At 36.6% G+C, this 21,073-nt stretch overlaps 1 protein-coding gene across 4 annotated transcripts in view; it reads right to left on the bottom strand.

The window, feature by feature from the left end:
- Positions 1–21,073, bottom strand: part of ATRNL1 (attractin like 1) — a 542,514-nt gene that overhangs the window by 131,976 nt on the left and 389,465 nt on the right. For 2 of the 4 annotated variants that reach the window (XM_052798373.1, XM_052798371.1), the window contains exon 27: positions 6,796–6,903. The exons of the other annotated variants lie outside the window; for them this stretch is intronic. In XM_052798373.1, coding sequence (XP_052654333.1) covers positions 6,796–6,903 — 108 coding nt within the window. The remainder of the gene's footprint in view (positions 1–6,795; positions 6,904–21,073) is intronic. 4 annotated transcript variants of the gene reach the window in all.

The raw sequence follows: 21,073 nt of genomic DNA, 5'->3' as shown, positions 1-21,073 counted from the left end.
GACAGAGCTGAAAGGAGAGAAGCTAACGCAGCTATGGGTACATGGTGTGGCAGTACATCCCGCCCCCCCATCCTGCCAGCAGGAAACAAAACTTCTCCAGGAAGGGAGAAGGGGAAGGAAACCCTGGAGGCTGCAGGTTGAAATTTGAACTGGCCAATCGAGATGCGCCAGGTACACCGAGGTGACCCTCCTAGCCAATAGAATTAAATGACCACAGGTCAGATTCGACAGGGGTATAAACGGGGTCCCGCCGGAGGACACGTTGGCAGTCCTCCTCGGAGCAGCGGGTCTGCAGTCGGGGACTCCCCCTCGGGCCGGGGCACTGCCCGAGGTAACTCCTCGAGGGAGAGAGCCCTCAGCTTTTAGGTGAGTGATACGTGCGTTTTGAGCCATCACTTTAAATCTTGGGAATTTTTAAGTCAGCCGTGTAGTATTAATTCTCTTTACATCATTGAGCCTGTGATTTTATAGAATGTTATTGGACTTCTAACTAACTTTTGCTGAAGAATAAATCTGAGTTTTAACACCTGTTGGATTTGGTTAGTCGTGCATCCGTAACACATGGTACCTCAGAAATGTTTGTCCAACCTGTTCTAAAAAGCTTCCAATAAAAGAAATTCCACCACCTCCCCAGGCAACTGCTTCCAGTGATTCAGCTTTATTATGAGAAGTTTTTCCTGATATCCAGCCTAAACCTCCTCTGCTACAATTTAAGTCCATTACACCTTTGCTGCCTACAGTGCATGCAAAGAAAAGATTGTTGCCCTCCTGATTGCTACTAACCTTTTGCATATTTGAAGGTTATTATTCTGACTCTTTTCTATAGTCTACTCCAATTTCCTTGACTTTTCCTTGCAGTTATATTTTCTAAGTCTCTGATTGCTCACATTGTTCTCATCTAGATTGTCTCTCCTCTGGTCCTCCTTGAGCTGCAGTGCCACAGACCAGACACAATACTTAGCGAAGCCCTTTCCAATGCCAAGCAGAGCTTGGCTTACAGACATAACATATGGACAATATGAATAATCCAAACTTGAAATTAGCACAAGGTTAAAAAAAAAAAAAAACAAAAACCAAAAACCAAACAACAAACAAAACTTTTCTAGGAAAGAAAAGTATTAGTTAGGAAACTAATTAGAGTTAAACTCGGGGATGAGAGTTCTAAAACCACCAACTCCTCACAGGCACATCTAAAGCCACTTAAGGGGCAGGTTACGAAAAACCAATGTAACCTTTGTTTCTGAATAACACTGAAAAGCATGAACAGGGTAAGTGTTTCTAAACTATGTTGCTGCTCCTTTGAGTCCAGCTACAGCTTTTGCAGTCCCTGCAATCATTCAGAACAACCTGCAACTTGTCCTATGTGATCGTGGCTGAACTGGCTCACAGGCTGTATCCTACACTTGGCATTACACCTTCCTCAGCCCTAAGCATGACAAGGATAGAAACATGGATTAGCCAGTGAAACTATCCTTCCCCATCCAGGAGAATGTCTGGTTTACCCACAAGATAGTGTGGGATAATGTCTAGTTATCCCACCATAACAATAAAGAATAATCAGATTTGATCATATATTAAACAAAATTTATAATAAATAATAAAATATACTAATATCTTCTTTGAAGTTCCCAGAGTTGAGCTCCCTAATAAGCTTGCATGAGCAACATTTGCAACTTTGTAAATTATATAGCATGACTTTTAAGGAAGAAAGACCTGCGAGTATAATGGTCTTTGATAGCTCTTGTTGTCAAATATGCAATGCCTTTATGGTCACTGGAAACAAGACGACCGTCCTAGGGACAATTTCATCATTATCTTAAATAAATTGTTACTTTCTTACAAGGGGATTGAACTTATCCTCTGATACTGAGACTAAAATTAGAAACTGAGAATAGCAAGGGGCAATCTGATGACCTGTAACAAAGAGTTGGGAAGAGTCTGTTCCTTGATATTAGACATTATGTCATCAAAATAATGCAGGTGTAATGCTGATGAAGCATATAACTAGTTTCATTTTGTACAAAATAATGAAGCATGCTTAGGTTGCAGTTTCAAAAATTACTCACTGAATTATTCAAATTAAACAAGAAAATGAACCCAACTTAACTGGATTTATTTGTAAAGCAAGCTAAAAAGTCCTGACATCTTATTGGCAGGAGAAACCAGCAACACAGCTTATTAGTATAAACTTCAATTACCTAAACCCCACCAACTTCTGGTACAGGATTTTCATGTGTTTTAATAAGTCACTCTGATTTCCAATAGCCAGTCTTGGTGTAACAATAGCTACCAGCATCAGTGCATACCTTCCAATTCTTTTACTCAAATAAATGAGAAATAATGGCCGATCTTTGCTTCATACTTATCAGAAGTGCCTGAAATTCAAAACTTATTTAATGTACCATACATATTACTTACTGCTTGCTAGAGAAACAAAGCTAGATTTTATTTGCAATTCAAAATTCTTGAGATCATCTTACCTTGTCAGAAATAGAGAACAATCTAACATCTGTGGCAATTCTACAGGCAACGCAGTAACTTGATGGATAAATAATTGAAAGATTTACTGCATGTTTTTCTGCAGAAATAATTATTAAGCAACATAGATTTGCAAAAAAAATAGATATCCAAGTAATACTGTAAAGATATCAAACAGGTGATCATCATAAGAGCAAATCTGCACTTGGTTCTTATGCAGGCAATAATACACCTGGCTTTACTCCAGCAGATGTAGCACAGTAGATGCTGCTGTCTAGAGACTTAGCATGACCATACATTAGGGTTTACAGTAGTGCCCACCTTATCTCACAGGCCTAAAGAAAGAATCTGTCCCTGTTTCAAAAAAAAAATCATGGGCTCTGAATTAACTGAAAAATACCCAGAAGTTAAGCAAAGCAGGACAGAAAAAACATTTTTATTACTTTTCACTCAACATACAGATTAACTAAAATAACTGTCAGCAGCACAGTGGAAGTGACTCTTCAAAAGTGATTTATATTTTGGGGAAAAAAATGTTGCCTAAATGAGACTTAGAATATGAAGATAGCCTAAATGATTTAGCTTTTAAGATATACTGAGCAGCAAAAAGCAACCAGGTCTGGAAATGGCTTAGGTGTCTAGAAAAAAGAAATGAAAGGAATAAAAAACGTTTTAACACGGAGAGCACTGAGCGTCAAGAAGCGTTGTATCTATTGATCTATGATGCTACTTTAATTTTTTACGATTCTGATATTGAAAAAATTATGGTAGTATCACAAAATATCACAATATCCTCAAACTCTCTGGGCAGGGTGCTTCTGGTGTTTTCTTATTCTGCTTCTTAACAACCTGTGCTATGTGAAACTGCTAACAAGGGGACCTTAGGAATTCTTTCTCTTCTTTTACCTTCCCCTGGGGCACTGGCCACTTCACTGTAGCCCCCCTTGACTGTTCCCCTCTTGGGGTCCAGAGGTTCACTGCCTTCCAGACTTCCCTTCCCCTCCTCCACCAGAGTAACTTTAGGCCGCTCTTGTTCTTCCCAAAAGGGAGGTGGAAGAGTGTAAGTCTTCCCTTGTAAGGGGTCATGCGGATTTCATCACTTCTAAGTAGGGAAACGGCAATCGTAATGGAACCAGATGAAGATGCAGATTAGGGCTGGCATGGGTTAAATAGGATAATTGTGCACAAGATCAGATCATGAATATCATGCCACAGCAGGAGTAGGTATTGCTTCATAGATTTAGAATTAGGATACTACTGTGCTACCAATATCATTAGCAAGATAGTAGTTGACGTGATACCAAGAAGGAAGGAGGACAAGGGAAAAACTAAGTTTGATTTCTTCTGTGTTAAGTTTAAGCTGACAATAAGATAGTTGATATAAGGCCAACATGACAGAATGGATGACAAGATAAGACTTGTTAACGTCAGTTGTGAATCAGTTACACAGAAAGGCAGCCTGAAGAGGTAAAGATTGATGAATAATATGGTTTAAATAGGGAAGAGCAAAGGCTATTGCCAGTGCTTGAAAACCCACTCAGACAGCAGGACACAGAAGGAATATGATGCAGATTAAAGTTTTCTGAAGGATTTAATATCAAGATACTGTCACTTTGTTGGCAAAACATTACGATAGATAGACTGGCAGGTAAAGACTCCAAAGCAGAGAGAGAGGCCAAAATAACAGAGATTCAACTCTTTTCTGTAACATATTCAGGATTTTACTTTAATCTGTTGCAAATTGCTGCTAACCGAAAATAGACCCAAATATTACCAGTTGTATTGTAAGTATCCAAACTAGGCAATCATTTTAAGTACAGTATCCATACTCATCTTTTTAGATATGTTTTCCAAACACTGGGCAAAAAATGCCATACTACTGCAAGCTAAAACTCTACGGTGAAACAGCTGTTCTGGATATCTACAAATAAATGCAAATAATAAAACAAAAGCTAACCAAATGGCATACTGGAATTACCATGTAGATAGTCGTAGGAATATTGACATGTATCAGACCATCAGTATTAATATAGAACACCAGCTGTACAAAACAACCATCATGTAAGCCAGATGACATTAATGAACAGCAGTCTTACTATGCAGTTAAATGGGAGACTTGCAGTAATGTTTGGAACAGTTCAATGACATTACACTCAAAGGACCCATGGATCAATACATTGTCATTGGAACTGCCAGAGTTATTACAATGTCAATAAAAGTGTGAGGTGAGGGAATGCACTACACCACCATCAAAACTGGAACCCCTGGTATATCAGGGCAAGATCTTCACAACACTGGTGGAACATTTTGAAGAGTGTTACTCAATATTCCTCATTTTTACCAAAAGATAGCTAACTTTAAAAGATCCCAGTAGGCATCAGATATCACAGAATTATTAAAATAGTTTAACGGTTCTAACTTAATACAAGAAAATGAAGCTACTTCATACTATCCTATTGTTTAAGCATCGCATCCTGGAAATACATGTGTGATCCAAATTCCCTTCAGTCCGAAAGAGAGCTGAGAATGAAGAACAGAATGGCAACTACAACTTTTAGTGTCCTTTCACAAATTGAGGATAGACTGGGAATAGAAGCTTAATATAGCTCTTTCTTACAGAATATACATCAAAGAACAATCAATACCCTGAATCACATTCATTTAATCCTCAGCACTATGCTTTGTTTTGATATAGATCAGTATATTGTAATTCCAAGGAAACTTCGAATGGACTTCATTCTGTGTATAACTCTGTATTAATTAGGAAAAACCACTATGGATACTGAATACTAAACAATTACTACAAAATGCTAGGCTAGGAAGAAAAAGCTAATAAAAACTGTAAAATATAATTAAAATATTTTAGCATCTACCTCTTTTAGTGCTAAATAAAAGATATGAGAAAAGAAAATGTGGCAATTAGCTTGGGATGTTTACTTCTAAAGTTTAATTAAATAATCAGTATGTAGAGAATTAGAGTTGGGATGCCTCAGCTCCCACTCATTGCTTCCCTCTGAAAAGACAACAGAGAAAATGTTCCCAGACGCCAGTGCAGAAACAATGAAAACATATTCTAAAAAAGTTAACTTTTAACTAAAGTGTAATGTGTCCTCAGCCTGGGGAGCTGGAGAGGTCTTCTGTTCCAAGATAAAAGGAGACAGAAATATGGTGATATTGGTGAAGAATGTGGGGGTTCTAGTATTTGGTCAGAAAATAACAAAGCTTCTTCAAAGAGATATGGCATTTTTATTCACTATCTATTCCAAGTATTTAAATTATGCCAGCAAGAACAATTGTGATTGCTTCCTATACAGTAGTAGGACAGAGCGCCTCAATTTGATAAGTACTCAAGAGCTGATTCTTTTTCCTTCTGCTATGAATCTGTTTTTCACATTGCTCACTTCACCATGAACCTTAGAGATTTGATAGAGTGTATTTAATCTTCCATTGAAAGAGGCTATTGAGAAAAGTAAGAGAAGCTTTGAATTTAAGAGGAATTGGCAGCAATGAAAAGAAAAGTACAATCTTGAAAGATTTCAGAGCTATCACACCTCATTCCCGGGTCCCACCATAAATAAGATAAAGTAATAACTGTAAACACAATATTGTAAATAAAAGTAAAGGAATAGAGGATTACGATCTACCAAAAGCCCAACCTAGATTAGATATTCATTATTATCCACATATTGTAAATCTCCCTCTATTTTCAGGTGAAACTTCCAGAATCCATTTCATGCATTATTACACCGTTCCAATATCACATTGCCTTGCATATTATTATTTCTCTTCCAATGTGCTGCAATTACAATAAAAGAATGCAGTAATGTAGCCATTATCTACAAACAATATGCAGTATACTCTGTATTCTTTAAACCTGTACATATAGAACACAACACTGAAATTCGACTCACAGCTGCTTTATTTATTTGTTTGTTTGTTTGTTTGTTTGCTGTAATCTCTGTTAATTAAGATAGATGTTAACTAGGGGGCACTGTATACTCTAAGGACTGAGCATGAGGTTTGCTCCCTCCTTAATGCCTGGGTCTTGCATTCCTTCAGCTCACATCCATCACGACAGGACTGCCAGGTGAGCTGGCTGTCACTCCAGCCCAGGCTAATAGATTCTCCAGTGGCTTTTGTTACAGCTCATGTCAAGCTATTAAAACTCCGCGCCTTGAAAATGGCATAACATACATAGCTGAGACTTGTCAGCTCCAGGTAATCAGACGCTGCTTGGTTTCAGAAGCAGATGCAGATGAGACTAGCAATATCAATATGCAAATCACAATGGTCCCTTGTCAGCACCACTGTTCCTACCTCTAATGGCCCTCGTAGAAAGTCTGTTTGCTCAGCTCCTACTTCCAGTGCTACATCGACAGAAGCAAAGGGGCGGCTGGCCATCTGCTGTCGCTCCCGCATAAGTTGCTGATGAGGAAAAAATGATGTTTTAACAAAACATTAAAAAAGGCACCAGATATTAGTCTGCCCTACTATACCTCCCATTAAAACATAAGAATGCAAATAGCATGCAAATAGTTATATTTGTAATATTAAAGGGAGAAAGTTATACCAAATTATGATCATCTATATTTACTCAAGAACTGAGCCCAGAGGGCTTATGTTGTCTACAAATGGTCTTTCAGCTTGAACTCTAATGAAATCTCCAACTGAAAGCTTCCCTAACTGACTGTTTGCTCTAAATAACTTTGCTATTTGTGCAAGTTGCAAGCAAATATGGGAAATGGTTGGTAAAAATAGTTGAAGTCTAAATCCACTGATAACACATGCATTAGAACACCTGCCAAGAACAAGTCCACTTGGCCTTCGAATTTTCATATTTCACTACTAAGCCAGATGGAGTTAATAGTGTCAGGGCTCATAATTTTATGCAGTATCTTTCCTGCCGTTACTTATATATGAAGAATAATGTGTCAGGATTGGGAAGCCTGCATCAGTGTATTTGAATACAATCAGTTGTGCTCACAAGGCTTGTAGAATCCCTTCCAATCATACCACTATGCACAGAAGTCCCAAACAAAACCACAAAGCTAACTCATATTTCTTCCTCAATCTGTAATTATAACGCTTATTAAACCACGATGAATAAAAATGATGACCAGCACTAGATATTACAGATCTTACTTTACTGGTTCAGTGCAACTAATAAAAGCATTATTAAATATTTAAAGTGAATGAGTCGTGCAATTAAAGTCGTGTGCTCCTTCAACTGAACAGGACGTCACAGCATCTTGAAGAGACAAAATGCTTGCAAAAATGTTTTATTAGAAAAGATCTAAGTTTCATTTTCTAAGTGTTTTTCTCCCTGTTATATCTCTGGAAATCTTAAAACATTAGAAACAGGTATTTGAATGTAAATGACACTAGGACTGTGACGTAGTGTTCATAAAAGCCTTTGAAATAATAAAAGGTATGCAAGCAAATATTTGCTGGCTGCTTACTAATAAACACTCTTGATTTAAGGTCTGTTACAAACCAACAAGCTCATTTTGTAATACTTCTCATGCATTTTTTCTTGACTTGCATTTTAAGATTGTCTATAGAAATCCAAAGAAGCACTTATAACATTAAAATCAAAACAGTTTAGTAGTCTCCTAATGCATACCCCGTATATTCCTAAGTCCTTGTTTTTATAAACATGCAGTGTACTTGTCAGTAAGCACCTGCGCAAATGGGCTCTCAGTATATCATACAAAGAGGACAATTGATATGTCTGTGGGTGAAACTGCATGTTTTCTATTCAGATTAAATAAAAGCCTAGTATGAGTATCTAGATGGTTAAAAACTACATTTTTAACCCTCCTTTAAGAATGAAACTGGTAGTCTCTGTATACTGATTTACATCAGCACTGATTTGCATCAATACAATATATTCATAGATTTTACAACCAGAAAGAACTACTATGACCCTCCAGTCTTACCAACAACTTGACAAAGACCACAAAAATGTAAACCATAAAATACTGAGTCACTACATGCTAAAATGACTATATCTAGCTCATTCTCTTCCTAAAATAACAAAAATTAAAGAAAACAATGTTATTAGAGCAGTCCTGCCATATGGAACTCATTACAGTATTGTAAGTCTACAGAGCTATTGGCAAATGCTTACTTTTTAATGGGAAACCAAACATTGTTTTAAACAAATAGAATTGCTTGGGGAAAGTACTTAAATGAGCAGAATAACCCACGCTCCAAATGCACAAACAATTATTTAAAAGGTTTACTTAATACAGACTATAGAGGAATGTATATTTGGTATGCTCTCTGTGTTTTAAGGCTAGCAGTTTTCTTTACCTCTGCTCCTGGTCATGTGTTCAGTAACACTGTTTTATTCACAAGGTAGTCACTATAATTTTGATACTCTGTCATTCGAGAAGAGTACTGTGAAGAGTCTTAATTAGCTCTGTAAACAAGAACGAAAACTTGAAAATGTTCAGCTGCCCATGAAGCGCTACTGAGTTTAGCAGCTGAGCACTTGCACATCAAAGAAAAGTGCTCTATTCAAAATACTGCTTCTTTCTGTTCAGCATTTTAAAGCTCCCTGTAAGGTGCAGAACAGGAAAAATAAGTAGCAATGACAAGAAATACAAGAAGATATTACGATGTTGAAAATCAGTTTTGTGACTGGAAAAGATCACTAACTCCCACCATCTGCAACTGTCCGTGTACCAAGACTGGGACAAAGGCAAAGTTCCAATTATAGAAAAACTTGTGAGTTGGGTTATTGCATGGCAGGTGGCATTCAGGTGTGACACTCTGTGCTCCAGTCACACACTCTTTTCACGTAGCCCATACAGATATGGGAAAATTCCTGTAATTCAGCCATGGGCCAAGAAACAGGGAAACTCTCTGAACATGAGTATTACCAGAAGAGTGAAAAAACTCTTCTTTTCCTTGTTCTCAGAAGCCAAAGAAATTAAAAAAAAACCACACAGATTTCATCATAGCTGAGGTAGAAAAAACATGGGATAGTGGAAAGTGGAACTATGCTGGTGTTACTTATATACACATATCCAAAAAAATTTATTGCATTTAAAAATCAGACAAACAAAAAGTAAATACATATTTCTTCCATAATTAGGGATATTTACTTGGAGACAAAGAATAGATGGACACTATTAACATGTAATATTTGAATATTTCGTCACACATTTAATTTATAATATTCAGAATTAAGCACTTGCCTAATTATTCACTTAAAACTACGGGAAATTCAAAACATTACTTTCTCAGCATAGGACTGAGAAATTCAATGAGCATTTATCTGACTCAGCAGACAACCGATTTCAAGGTCTACCGTAATTTTAAATCTCATTAAGTACAAGAATATTGACAAGATTAATTTTTTAAGCATCTCTATTATTTTGCAGCAATTTCAAAGTATTAATTTATATCCTATGAAAGAGTTTTTCTTGTAAAGTATAAAATTCTATTTGTCATCAGTGAAGAACAGTAGGATGTTAAGATACTATAAATTAGTTCAATTTCTCACTCAAAACCCATATAATTTGAGAACATTTCTTAAAAAAACAACCATTTTGGCATCATTAGTCCTTTGTCATGGAAATATACATTTCACCTGATTCTCCATGGACATGTAGACATCTTCGCCCATAGATTATGTTAATTGTGAGTTTTGGTGTGCTAGTCGAATAAGTACCTTTGAAATAGGACCTGCTTCCCCATCTAGAAGTAAATCACAGGAAAGTATTTGCCTGGGTATACAATTCAATTTTACCATTGATCAAAAAGTTCTCATGGGGGATACTTCTCCTCTGATCAATGCAGTTTGGAGTGAATTAAAATGTTCCACAGCATCTTGTATAATCTTCTATAAGAAAATTTATTTGTTGTAAAGTTCTTATTTAAGTAGAAATGTTTTTAATTTTTTTTCTTTTGGTTGATAACATTTAGACTTATTTTCAAAATATTTTAACGCCCCTATTGTATTCATGTACAATAAAACACTCAATGCAAAATATATATTACCATATTACAATGATTTAACATTAACAGAATAAAACATTTCAGCAATCCCAGGCTGACATGTTTTGAATTTTTTGTGTTTTAGGAAGTGTTACCATTTTGCTTCTTTTTCCTACTTAGAAGACTTTTTTTCTTTTCTTCCTTCCACCCCCCCCACCCCCCCCAATTTTTCAGACTTGGTCTCTTATGTGGAATGGGATATTATTCTTCTGACTAGCACTGCTTTTTCTATGCTCTTCTCTTCACCTTCCAGCATAACTGTCCTAGAAAAGCCCTAACTGAAAAAAACCTAGTAAAGTACATGAGATGTTAGGAACTAGGACAGGTGTACTTTCTCTTTGTTATACAGTTAACAGACATTCTTGAGGGACTGATAGGTTAGGATGGTTGAAAAGGATGAGACCATTTTAGTGCCATAATAGGATGATCAGAAAAAATCCTTTCAAAGATCTTTCTGTTGCTGCTTGGCACCTTTGTGGGCTAGTTTAGCCCCTTGGCAAGCAAGGGACATGTCAGAGTGTGCCATAAAATATGCACAGACAAGTGTGCATGCCCAAGTTCATGGAGCAGCTTGACAGTTAGGGCAGGTATAAGAGGTGGCAAACACTTGTAAAAATATTAGCAAGACTTCTGACTGCCAGACCAAAAATGTTTTCCTTTTGGCTGCTTAGAGCCAGGCAGTCCCAGTACACTATTTCAGAAATAAGGAAGGATATGGCAGTTGAAAGGGTGCCTATTATTTTATCAACAGCAACAACTGCCTAGGTTTTCTAGGTTTTCTTCCTTCACCTTTTAGATTTTCTTTTGTTTGTTTGTTTTTTCCTAGATCAGGTCACCACCAACATTGTACCAGGACATCTATGACTTAGTCAAGGTGAGTATTCAAAACCGCCAAGAATGGTAATTCTACAATCTCTCTGGCAGCTGCTGCCCAGTCCAGTGCTGCGCTACCCTCCTAGTGACAAAAAATTTTCCAAATGTCTAATCTGAAATTCCTATTTTGCTTATTCATCATCCAGGTTTTACTTTGTAGTTACAACTTGGTCTCCTCCTCTCCTGTTTCTATGCTGTCAACTGCTGATGTGAATAACACCAAAGGCTACAACAAAAGTGTTAACCACACCAGGCATTAAATCTGAGTTTTATAGGAAAAGTGTTTGCAATGAGGAAAAATGTCAAAACCTCATGGAGAGTTGCATTGACTAATTTCTGATCACATTGCATTTGACAGACTCTAAGGGTTAAAAAAAAAATTAAAAATATATGTAAATGGACAGCCCTGCAAAAACAGAGTCTCTATAAGCAGTGCAATTCAGTCATTGCTCACATATTCTTGAGGTTTCTTACTGCCATATCTAATCAACAGAAGTAACTTAAATGGGTTTAAATGCCTACACAGATCTGAGCGGACCACAGGCATTTTAGTTAGAAACACAATTTAATTCTTTCCAAAAGTCTTAAATTTTCATTCTCAAACATAGTGATATTTCAATGAAGCTCTGATTATTTGCTTTAATAATTTGCACAAAACAAAGATTGCCTTCTCTAACTTTTCTCATTGTAACTCTTGGCGTTACAAATCTCTTCAAATTAAATTAGCTAGTTACATAGCTGGAAAGAAGAGCAATTTCTCACTTACATGTTGAATAACCTATTTGACTTGGTTAATTTCCAGGTCAGCTGATTTCACTGGAAAGGCATATCATAGTCATTAAAATATTTTGTCGGGTTTTAGGTGAAATAAGCTTACCATGCCATGATTGCAGGAGATACAGTGACTTTAAGAGATGGACAAAAGCTGGCTTAGGAAACCAAGCAGGAGGAATAATCATACTTATGCCAGTACTCTGACAATCTGGATTCAATCATCCTCTCCATCATGAACTTCCTAAATAATCCTGGTCACTTGCTTTCATTGTGCCTCATTTCCCACTCTGTTAAGTGGAAAGTGCCCTGACACAAGACTGCATCCAGGTAGGCAATGAGATATTACAATGATGGACATAGTATAACATGCTATTTGCAGTGCAAAACAGACTGTACGGAAACTTCCTAAGATATCAGGGCCTATTCCATGCCACTTTCTTTTAAAATTGCCTAAAGAAAAAGTGCTCTCAGGTGTGTTCAAAGGTCTGCCATGGGAAAAAAAATAAGAGGAGTTATACTTCTTGTCCTAGCTTTATGCTGAATAAAATGAAGGGTTATTTAAACTAGACATAGTCCAGCAAACAACAGCTAAGACATACTTAAAATACAGTGTACACATCCCAAAAAATAACAGTTCCAAAAGGTCAAGTTTTTATGTATCCCTTTTGGAAACCAAATACCAGTCGTCTGTAATTTCCCTTGAACAAATCAAAAATGAGAAAAAAAGATGAGCCCTGAAAAGGTCATTTTGTTGCTAGATCCAAGGAACAGACATTTAATGTATTGCACATTAGCAAGCTAAGAGCAAAATGTGAATCTACTGTGACTTCAGGTTTTGGACCTTTTTGATTCTGGAATAGAATTCCCATCTCTAAAATACTCAGAGTATGAAAAGCTGCTTATTACAATGGAAATGGCACCCTGGTTTATGCTTATTTGCCAGTAATTTACGGAGCCTCATGTTACAATAAAGTTGTGATCAATCCTTCAGAATTTTTCTCTAAAGATTAGTTTAGCATAGGAAGATAGTTTGGATGCTAAGAATCAATAATAAGCTCAAAATTCAATTCACTGCTTTCAAATTTAAGAAGTGGTAAACAAGACCTAATCCTGTTATCTCTTTCACTTAGATCACTAAGAATCCATGTTGCATATTTACACAGGTCTGTAACCATAAACATTTTAAAGGTTCCTCTAGAGGTACTTAAGTCTTTCTGTAGGCCTTGCTAACCCCAGAATTGCACTCTTCTTCCTAATCAAGTGGGTTTAAAAAAACCTTTCAGAAAACTCTTGATGCTTTTGCTGTTAGCTAGCAGAGCCATTTTCAATTCACAGAAAATGTCTAAAAATATTTATTCTGCAAACTAATTCTGTGTACAGAGAAAAAGAGAGCCAGACTCACTAGTTATATATGTTAAAATGTTTTCACATAAGACATTCTACTGTATTTGCTCAAGGACAGTTATTTATAAATGAATATATTAAAATATGTGTTAAAATTAATTATTTCAGAATATGAAAGAGAGATTCAAGTCTCATATTATGCAAACTGCTCCTTGGGACTCTTTCATTTACAATGGTGTCACATAAATAATGCTTTTCAAAATGTCTTCTAAAGAATTACTAACACTGATAGTGTAGTACTTTAAACATAAGTGCCATCTTTATAAGTGGAATAGACACAGTATGAAACTACCTTACATTAACAAAATCTCAGTGCATCCTATCAACATTATTAAGCTACTGCTTTTGAAATGAGGCATCATGAATATTATTCATTATTATCATGACTGTTAAAACCAGCTTTACTTATTTACCTTAGACAACAGATGTCAAGCTGATAATTCCCAGCTCTGAAATAAAGTTTTATGCTGTTCCTATAGCAATTCAGGTTGCTTTAAAGATAGTAAATATGGTCTAATAAAAGAAACTGGGTATAAGTGGTAGCTCATGAGATCACTTTGTCCACCTCTGTGCATTGGCCCTACACAAAGGCAGGGTACAGTGTGATTATGATCCTTCTAGCAGATGTATAAGTTTCTTAAAAAGGCCCCAGTGATGGAGGTTCCACAGTCACTCCAGAAGTCCAGAGTGTCTGATGATCCCCATGTTGGAAAGGTCTTTTCTAAAATCTAAATTAAATCTCCATGCTGACATTTAAGCCAATTGCTTCTTGTCCTGTCTACTGTGGAGAGCATTCCCTGTCTACAAGTGAGGAAAAAAAAAAAACAAACACTAAAACTCTCTTCTCCTTTACAGGAGTTCTTTATAAATTTGAAGTTTCCCTTTAACCTTCTGAACTGTAAACAAAGGTGGGTATGTAAGTATTATCTCACCAGCCCTGCTCCCATTTTCAGTGCTCCCTTCTGGGCTCTCCAAGCGCAGGACGCTTGTCAAAAAGTGGAGCCCCAAACCTTACATAGGAGAACAGAAGGGTCACTTTGCAGGCCTTACAGATCTTTTTGTTGATAATTTTATGCCAGCATCTTTGCTACAACGAAAGTATGGTGACATATATTCACTTCTGATTCATGATTATTCCACCTCATTTTTTGAATATTCTTACCAAGCTCATTGCCTATTTTCCCCTCCTTTTTTTTTTGCAGATGGTTAGTTCTTTCTCAGTGCAGAATTGTGTATTTGCCAATTACAGAATTGTGAAATTGCAGCTTTTCAATCAATTATTTCAGATTCTCCCATCTTCTTTTGTACAGATTATAATTCTGTCCTATGGTATGTTTGCAGTCTCTCTTACTTCAATGACAGTTACACATGCAATAACCATGGTCTATCTCTTAAACCAACACCAGAATCAGATCCCAGCAGAAGCCCACTTGATATACCTTTCCCTTTTCATAATGAATGACTTATAACTAACTGCTCCAAGAATACAGTTTTACAGTCACTTCCTTTTTATCTAAAAGGTTTGTTAGTCTGTTGTATCAAGAAATCAGTTTGGCTTGACATGATTTGTACTTGGAAAAACAACATTGAATGCCACTCACATCTTTGCTTTTTTCTAAATTCTTATAGATTATTCAAAAAAATTGTTTATTCCAGTACTTTCCTAAGAATTAATGATAAATTGGCTGATGTCTAATTGCCCAGCCCTTCGTTTTTCCCCTTCTTTTCTTAGATAGGAAATACTGTCATCCCTTTCTTGAACCTCACTTGTCCTAGCTGAAGTCTCAGAACCCTTACAGGCTCCAGGATCACATATGAGCTTAGCCAGTTCTCTAAATAGTCTAGAATAAATTTATTCATCTTATCTAATCTGAAAATATTTAGCAAGTATTCTCTAACCCATCTTTCTACATTACTGCTTGATATTGTATCCCTTTTTCCCTCTAGGTACTAACAGACTTTTAAAGAGGTCTTAATTAAAGTGCTTTTTAAAACAGACTCTTTTCTTAGCGCAGACAAATTCAGAAAGATGGGGTGTACATACTATTACTTTAAAGAGAGGTTCAAGTGCGGGACATACATACATTTTAATTTGCAAATAATGTCAATGCATTTTTTAACCTGCAAGTCAACAAAAAGGGTAGGCACTGGATTTGTTTCCTATGTGAACTGATATGAAAACATATGGTCCAGATTAGAAAGACTGAATTGAACCTATGCCAGTTTAGAAAAAGCTGAATTTTCTGAAACATACCTGGACCCTAGACCACATAGTGACTTCAGGTGATGAAAATCTTAAGAATTTTTTTCAAATTACATTGAATCCAAGGTTTATATTTATTTTTCTTCACTATTTTCTTTCTACTTTTTTTTTTTTAAATTAAATTGTAACACATAAAGTAAAAAATGATGAAAGAAAAGAAATAAAAAATGCTAAGCAGGAAAACTGGGCTGTACTCCAACGAAGGTGAAGTTTGCCTTTATTATTACCTCTAATTCTTTAAAACCAACTATTATTTGAAATTACTGGTACACTGATAAAGTGACAATGTAAATGAAACATTTTAAGTGCAGCATCATTGCCAATTATACAACTATTCTGAAGCAGTACTTCAGAAGCTACCTAAAGCACAAATGACATTACCATTAGGGAAGGTAAACTGGTGATGTACCATGACTGATGCTTTTAAATGTTTTCAAGCTTTAATTCTTAAAATATTAAGTAAAATAACCATCATTTTCACTGCCTTGCAAAGGGGACCAAAAAGAGGTACACTTACCAGTAGTCCTGCCTGTCTCAGGATGGAAATACCCTGATCTACATGGATCCTGTGCAAGGAGCTGAATAGCCTTGCTATTACAAGCTGGATGGACATGCCACAGTACCTTGTGCTACTGTGTTGGGTGAGTAAAGCTTTTCCAGACAATCTTTACAAAATTTGAGCTCATGTTACTTGGTTACCTACCTCCTTTTTCATTAAAAAACAGGGGTCATCCTGCCACTGATAGCCTTTTTAGTGCAATTGCCCCATCCAGGAGAAGCTCTAAACGCCAATATTTTTCACATCAACAAGCCACTTACGAATATTAGTAAAGCCCTACTTTTAAGTTATACCCAGGATCAGGAAGTGTGAAAAAAAGTCTGTCACTCAGAACGTACAGAAAATCCTTATAACAAATCCTGTCCGCCTGGCATTTTCAGCGAGAAGGGATTTAGCTAATCAACATAAAGCTAGGATACCAATCTGAAATGTGGGTGCTTGTCCAAAGAAATATTCCAAACTTCACAAATTTGCTCACCATACCTAGTACATTCAAGGCAGCAAGAATTTTGCACACACTGCTAGTCGGAATGGCATGTGGCCACAGCCAACTCGTTTTGTGCAGGGGAGGGAACGTCTTTCAAACAGATGCAGTTCTGCTATCTGATCAGCGTAATAACATGAATTAAAGCAGCTCACCTTTGTTCATGTTGTTTTAAAGTTTGAAACAACTGATTTAGCAGATGTGAGATGTTAGACCTTTTAATGGTGGTTGCTCAATAAGTTGATCACAAAGCTTTCCACTCCCTCTATAGAACTAAGCAAGCAAGGCAAGTGACCATCCCTTACCTTTGAAAGAAACCAAGAAACCAAGGCAGTTTGCTCTGAGCTCAAGTATCTCGAACAGGAAAGTATGAATAACAAGAAACTGCTGAGATAAGGAAGTCTGAAACTAGTAATAATTTAATGGAGAATTATTTTAAGAGTTGAACTGCTACTTAGTAAGCTACAGCTACTGAAGGGAATAGAACCCATCTAATCTCCTAGAATATTTAAGATACATCAGAATTTCAGAAATAGAGGGCTTTCAAGCATTAAAACCCCTAATCCTACAGTCTAAAATTCAGTTCTGAAATAAGCACGTCACTAATTCCAACAGACTATCTTGGCAATATCTGTAGCAGCAGAAATCAGGTTGTTATTCTCTTTATCTTGATAATAATTTTGTGCACAATCCAACTCCAAACAAGGAAATCCAACTTTCCCACTAGTGTTCCTACAAGGGGTTGCACTGGTCTGTGTGTGTACATACTCTACAGATTAGAAAAAAATGCTGTGAAGAAGTTAATCCCTCACTGCTGCCACAATGAGACTTTCAATATAAAAGTGACAGAGAGTGTAAATCAAAGTACTCTGGCATTTTGAGCTCCAGTCAGACTGTTTCAAGAGAGAGAAGTGGGACGATTTAGAGTTCATCAATTATATCACATCAAATTAGCCTCTATCACTGGCTTGGCTCGACAGCTTTCATCTATTCTAATTTACAACAGAGAGGACAGCCAAGTACAGGATTGTGGCAATGACACAGTCAAAAGGGAAGCACAGCACTTTTGCTTCGCAAGAATGGTAGGCTTTTCTGGACAGCTGCTTCAGCTGGGTCAAAATCTCCAGCCACGTTTAGTTTCTTTCATTTGCTTTGATCTGACAACCCTTATCCTCATTTAAGATAGCAATGTGCTAAACATCTTTTTAGCAGTCATTCCTGCAGTCACTGCCTTTCTATGGACACTGTTCTGTATAAATCTACCTTACACAGTGATTTACCCTTCCGGTTAAATCCTTAAAATAGATGAGTACACTACTGGAATGCTATTGTAACTGTATGTGGTTAGGACATAGGTTAGCTATTTTAAAGGAAAATCACCATCAGTAAATTGTTAGAATTTGCCTTCCAACTGACAGACTTTAAATTTGAATTTGCCATGGTTATTTGAAGACACTGACAGTGCAATAACTTAAATCACAGTGAAACACAGAAAAGTATTGAAGAACCTTACACTTTACAAAATATTTTATATTAAGAATTCTTCCCTTTGCTATGGATGTGATCAGAAGCACTGTGCATCATTTAAATTGCAGTTTAGAGGCTTAGATGGATTCAAATGGAAAATGGGCCTTGTGTTAGCCTGCTGCATAGTGGTGAATTTGCACAACAGGGATGAAAAGCCAGCTTTAGTGTTTCTACCACAATAAATACTAAGAAAGAAACCAAAAGAACAAAAAGACTGTTTTCCACACAGCATCCAGTTTCCCTCATCTCCTAAAGAACACTTTTTTTAATACAGGCAAATGAACGTAGGCATTTAAAAATGCACATATTGCAATAATTACTTCACCAGACTGAGCATGCTTCCAAAAGTATGTTTCCATACTTCCATCACAGTTTCTGTGCATATTGGCATTGCATGCATCTCTTTTAGCTGCTTTTGTCTAATATGGCCTGTTTCCAAAATAAATATTGCAAGCTTTAGGCAAGTCAAGGTCATCTTTCCCATTCCTTTACTTCCTCCCCAAGCTTGGCTTTGCCGGTAGGATTTTAAGTATTGAACTACTAATAGGCTTTATGGCAGTCTTAAAGTTCTTTTAATAATTGTATCAGATTAAAATGCTTAGAGACAAGTAAATTATCAGAATTTCTGACTGCTAATTTTTAGAGACCCTCACGTGGTATTAGGAGTGATAAATACTAAGTAAAAATTTAGAGACAGTATTGTCTTTTACCTGGAATTTTATTTTGCTCCTTCTTTTTATATGTAGTCTTGTACAGTTTGTATAAAGAGCAAATGAATGCAACAAAATGTGTTCATGGCTTTCCTCTTACAAAACTGAAAATATAAGACATTTTTATATTCTTCCACAATATGCCCCTTTCTGCATAGGAACCTTTTACCTGCATTAGAAAGAGCCATAAATTTTTCAAGAATGTGGACTTGTTTTCTGTTATTTGTTCCAGGGGGAGATATATTGGTTTAAAATGTCAGGGAACCTGCTATGTGTTAATGGATTTTTATATGGGCATCTGCTAAATGCTTTCAAATTTACACCACCATAATGTATGAGACAGCTGGAATTTCTTTAATTGAAATTTATTTACCAAGAAAAAAACAACAACAACTTTAATTGGGAGACAAAAGAAAACAAAGATATGATCTATGAGTCAAAGGTGCCACCCATCTCAATGATTTTCCTCAACAGACCTATTTATCACAGCGCATGCAAAGCAAGGACTTGCCCTCGGGGGCTTCTTAAAAAGAGCATGACAGCTATGATTTGGCTAATTAATTTTCCCTACTTATTTGGATTTGGAAGTAGTCTAGTATGTAATGCTCAAACCCTCCAATGTAAGTTTTTATTTTCTTACTTGGGGCTGTGGTTGTTGCTTGATTATTAACATGGAAAAAGTTATTTCTTGATTACATGAACTATCGTTATTTAAATAGATATGTTTTAAAAACACACATGAATTAAGGATGATATTCACCTCTGCAGAGATACATTTACATTCTCTCTCCCACCTAACTGGGGACTAACAAATGTTCTACCTTTGTATCAGGGTAAGGATCACTCTCAACATTAGATCTAGCACAGGTGCAATATGCCAATTGAGAGCACTGTGGAGGAGGCAACTCCTCTCTATGAAGCAAAGACCAGACTCCTCTCAGTAAAGGTGAGCTGAATGACCACAAATATGTGAAGCTCAAGAGCAGTGGTGGGGTGTGATGATCTGAAAGGATTCTCTGATCCTTCCCTGCCACACATGAATAGAGGTGGAGTACAGAAGTCATTAAAGGTACCACAGGAAAAACTTCTGGATAATGCCTCCACTGCAGCTTCCTTTCTTTCTCCATCGGTGTTCAATGCTTTTGACAGTGCTTAAGACAAACTATTCAGATTTGGCACTGGGAATTGAGTATATTGCTAATAGGTCCCAATGGCCTCAGCTAATGCCATCAGGAGATGAGAAAGATGTTTTTCCTCACCTGGTTAGATTGAATCATGTAATACAGGGAGGTTTGGCAGCTTCTCATCCGCTAGGAAATCTTGCTTTGATTGCTAAGTACAACTATTCCTTATGCGCCAATTGCAGGACTGCAATGTGGAGTACTAATTTGGAAAGGCCAGTTTGGAATCGGAGACCAGAAATCAACACAGGCAGCTTGGCGTTGTTGGGATATGGGTCTGAAAGACTAGCACCTCTTGTGATGTTTCTTGTGTGCAACCTTAACTCTTGTATTAGGAGAAGGTAACATGAAAATCTAGCAGCAGAGAGAGACACCTTGATGATAGGCAAAGGTAGACCGAACAGTCACACTCAGTAGATTATTAAGCTCAACATTACTAAATTGAGAATGCACATAGCCACAGATTAATCTGACTATATTATGTCCTTTATGTCCTATATAGCCATTTTGGGGGGTCAGTACGCAGGAGCTACTTTACACCTGGGTAAGTAGCTCCAAAGAGTTCCTAACAAACAATTTGGTTATATTTGGCAATTGATTACATTATTTTTTCAAAATTATACATGGTTCAAAATGCAAAGAATTATATTGTCCCCACAGGTTATTTCTTTATGAATACTCAGATGAAGTAGGAAAAGTTTTAATATTTTTGTTTTCTGACAATATATGTATTTAGTATGAAGTTACAATTGCCAATATCCGTGAATCAAATATAAAAATCTACCCAAAATGGCTGTTTCACATTTACGGCTT

This window comes from Harpia harpyja, chromosome 10, assembly GCF_026419915.1.
Source record: "Harpia harpyja isolate bHarHar1 chromosome 10, bHarHar1 primary haplotype, whole genome shotgun sequence".
Lineage (NCBI taxonomy): Eukaryota > Metazoa > Chordata > Aves > Accipitriformes > Accipitridae > Harpia > Harpia harpyja.
The sequence above is the reverse complement of the archived record's forward strand: the minus strand, read 5'-3'. Positions and strand labels throughout refer to the sequence as shown.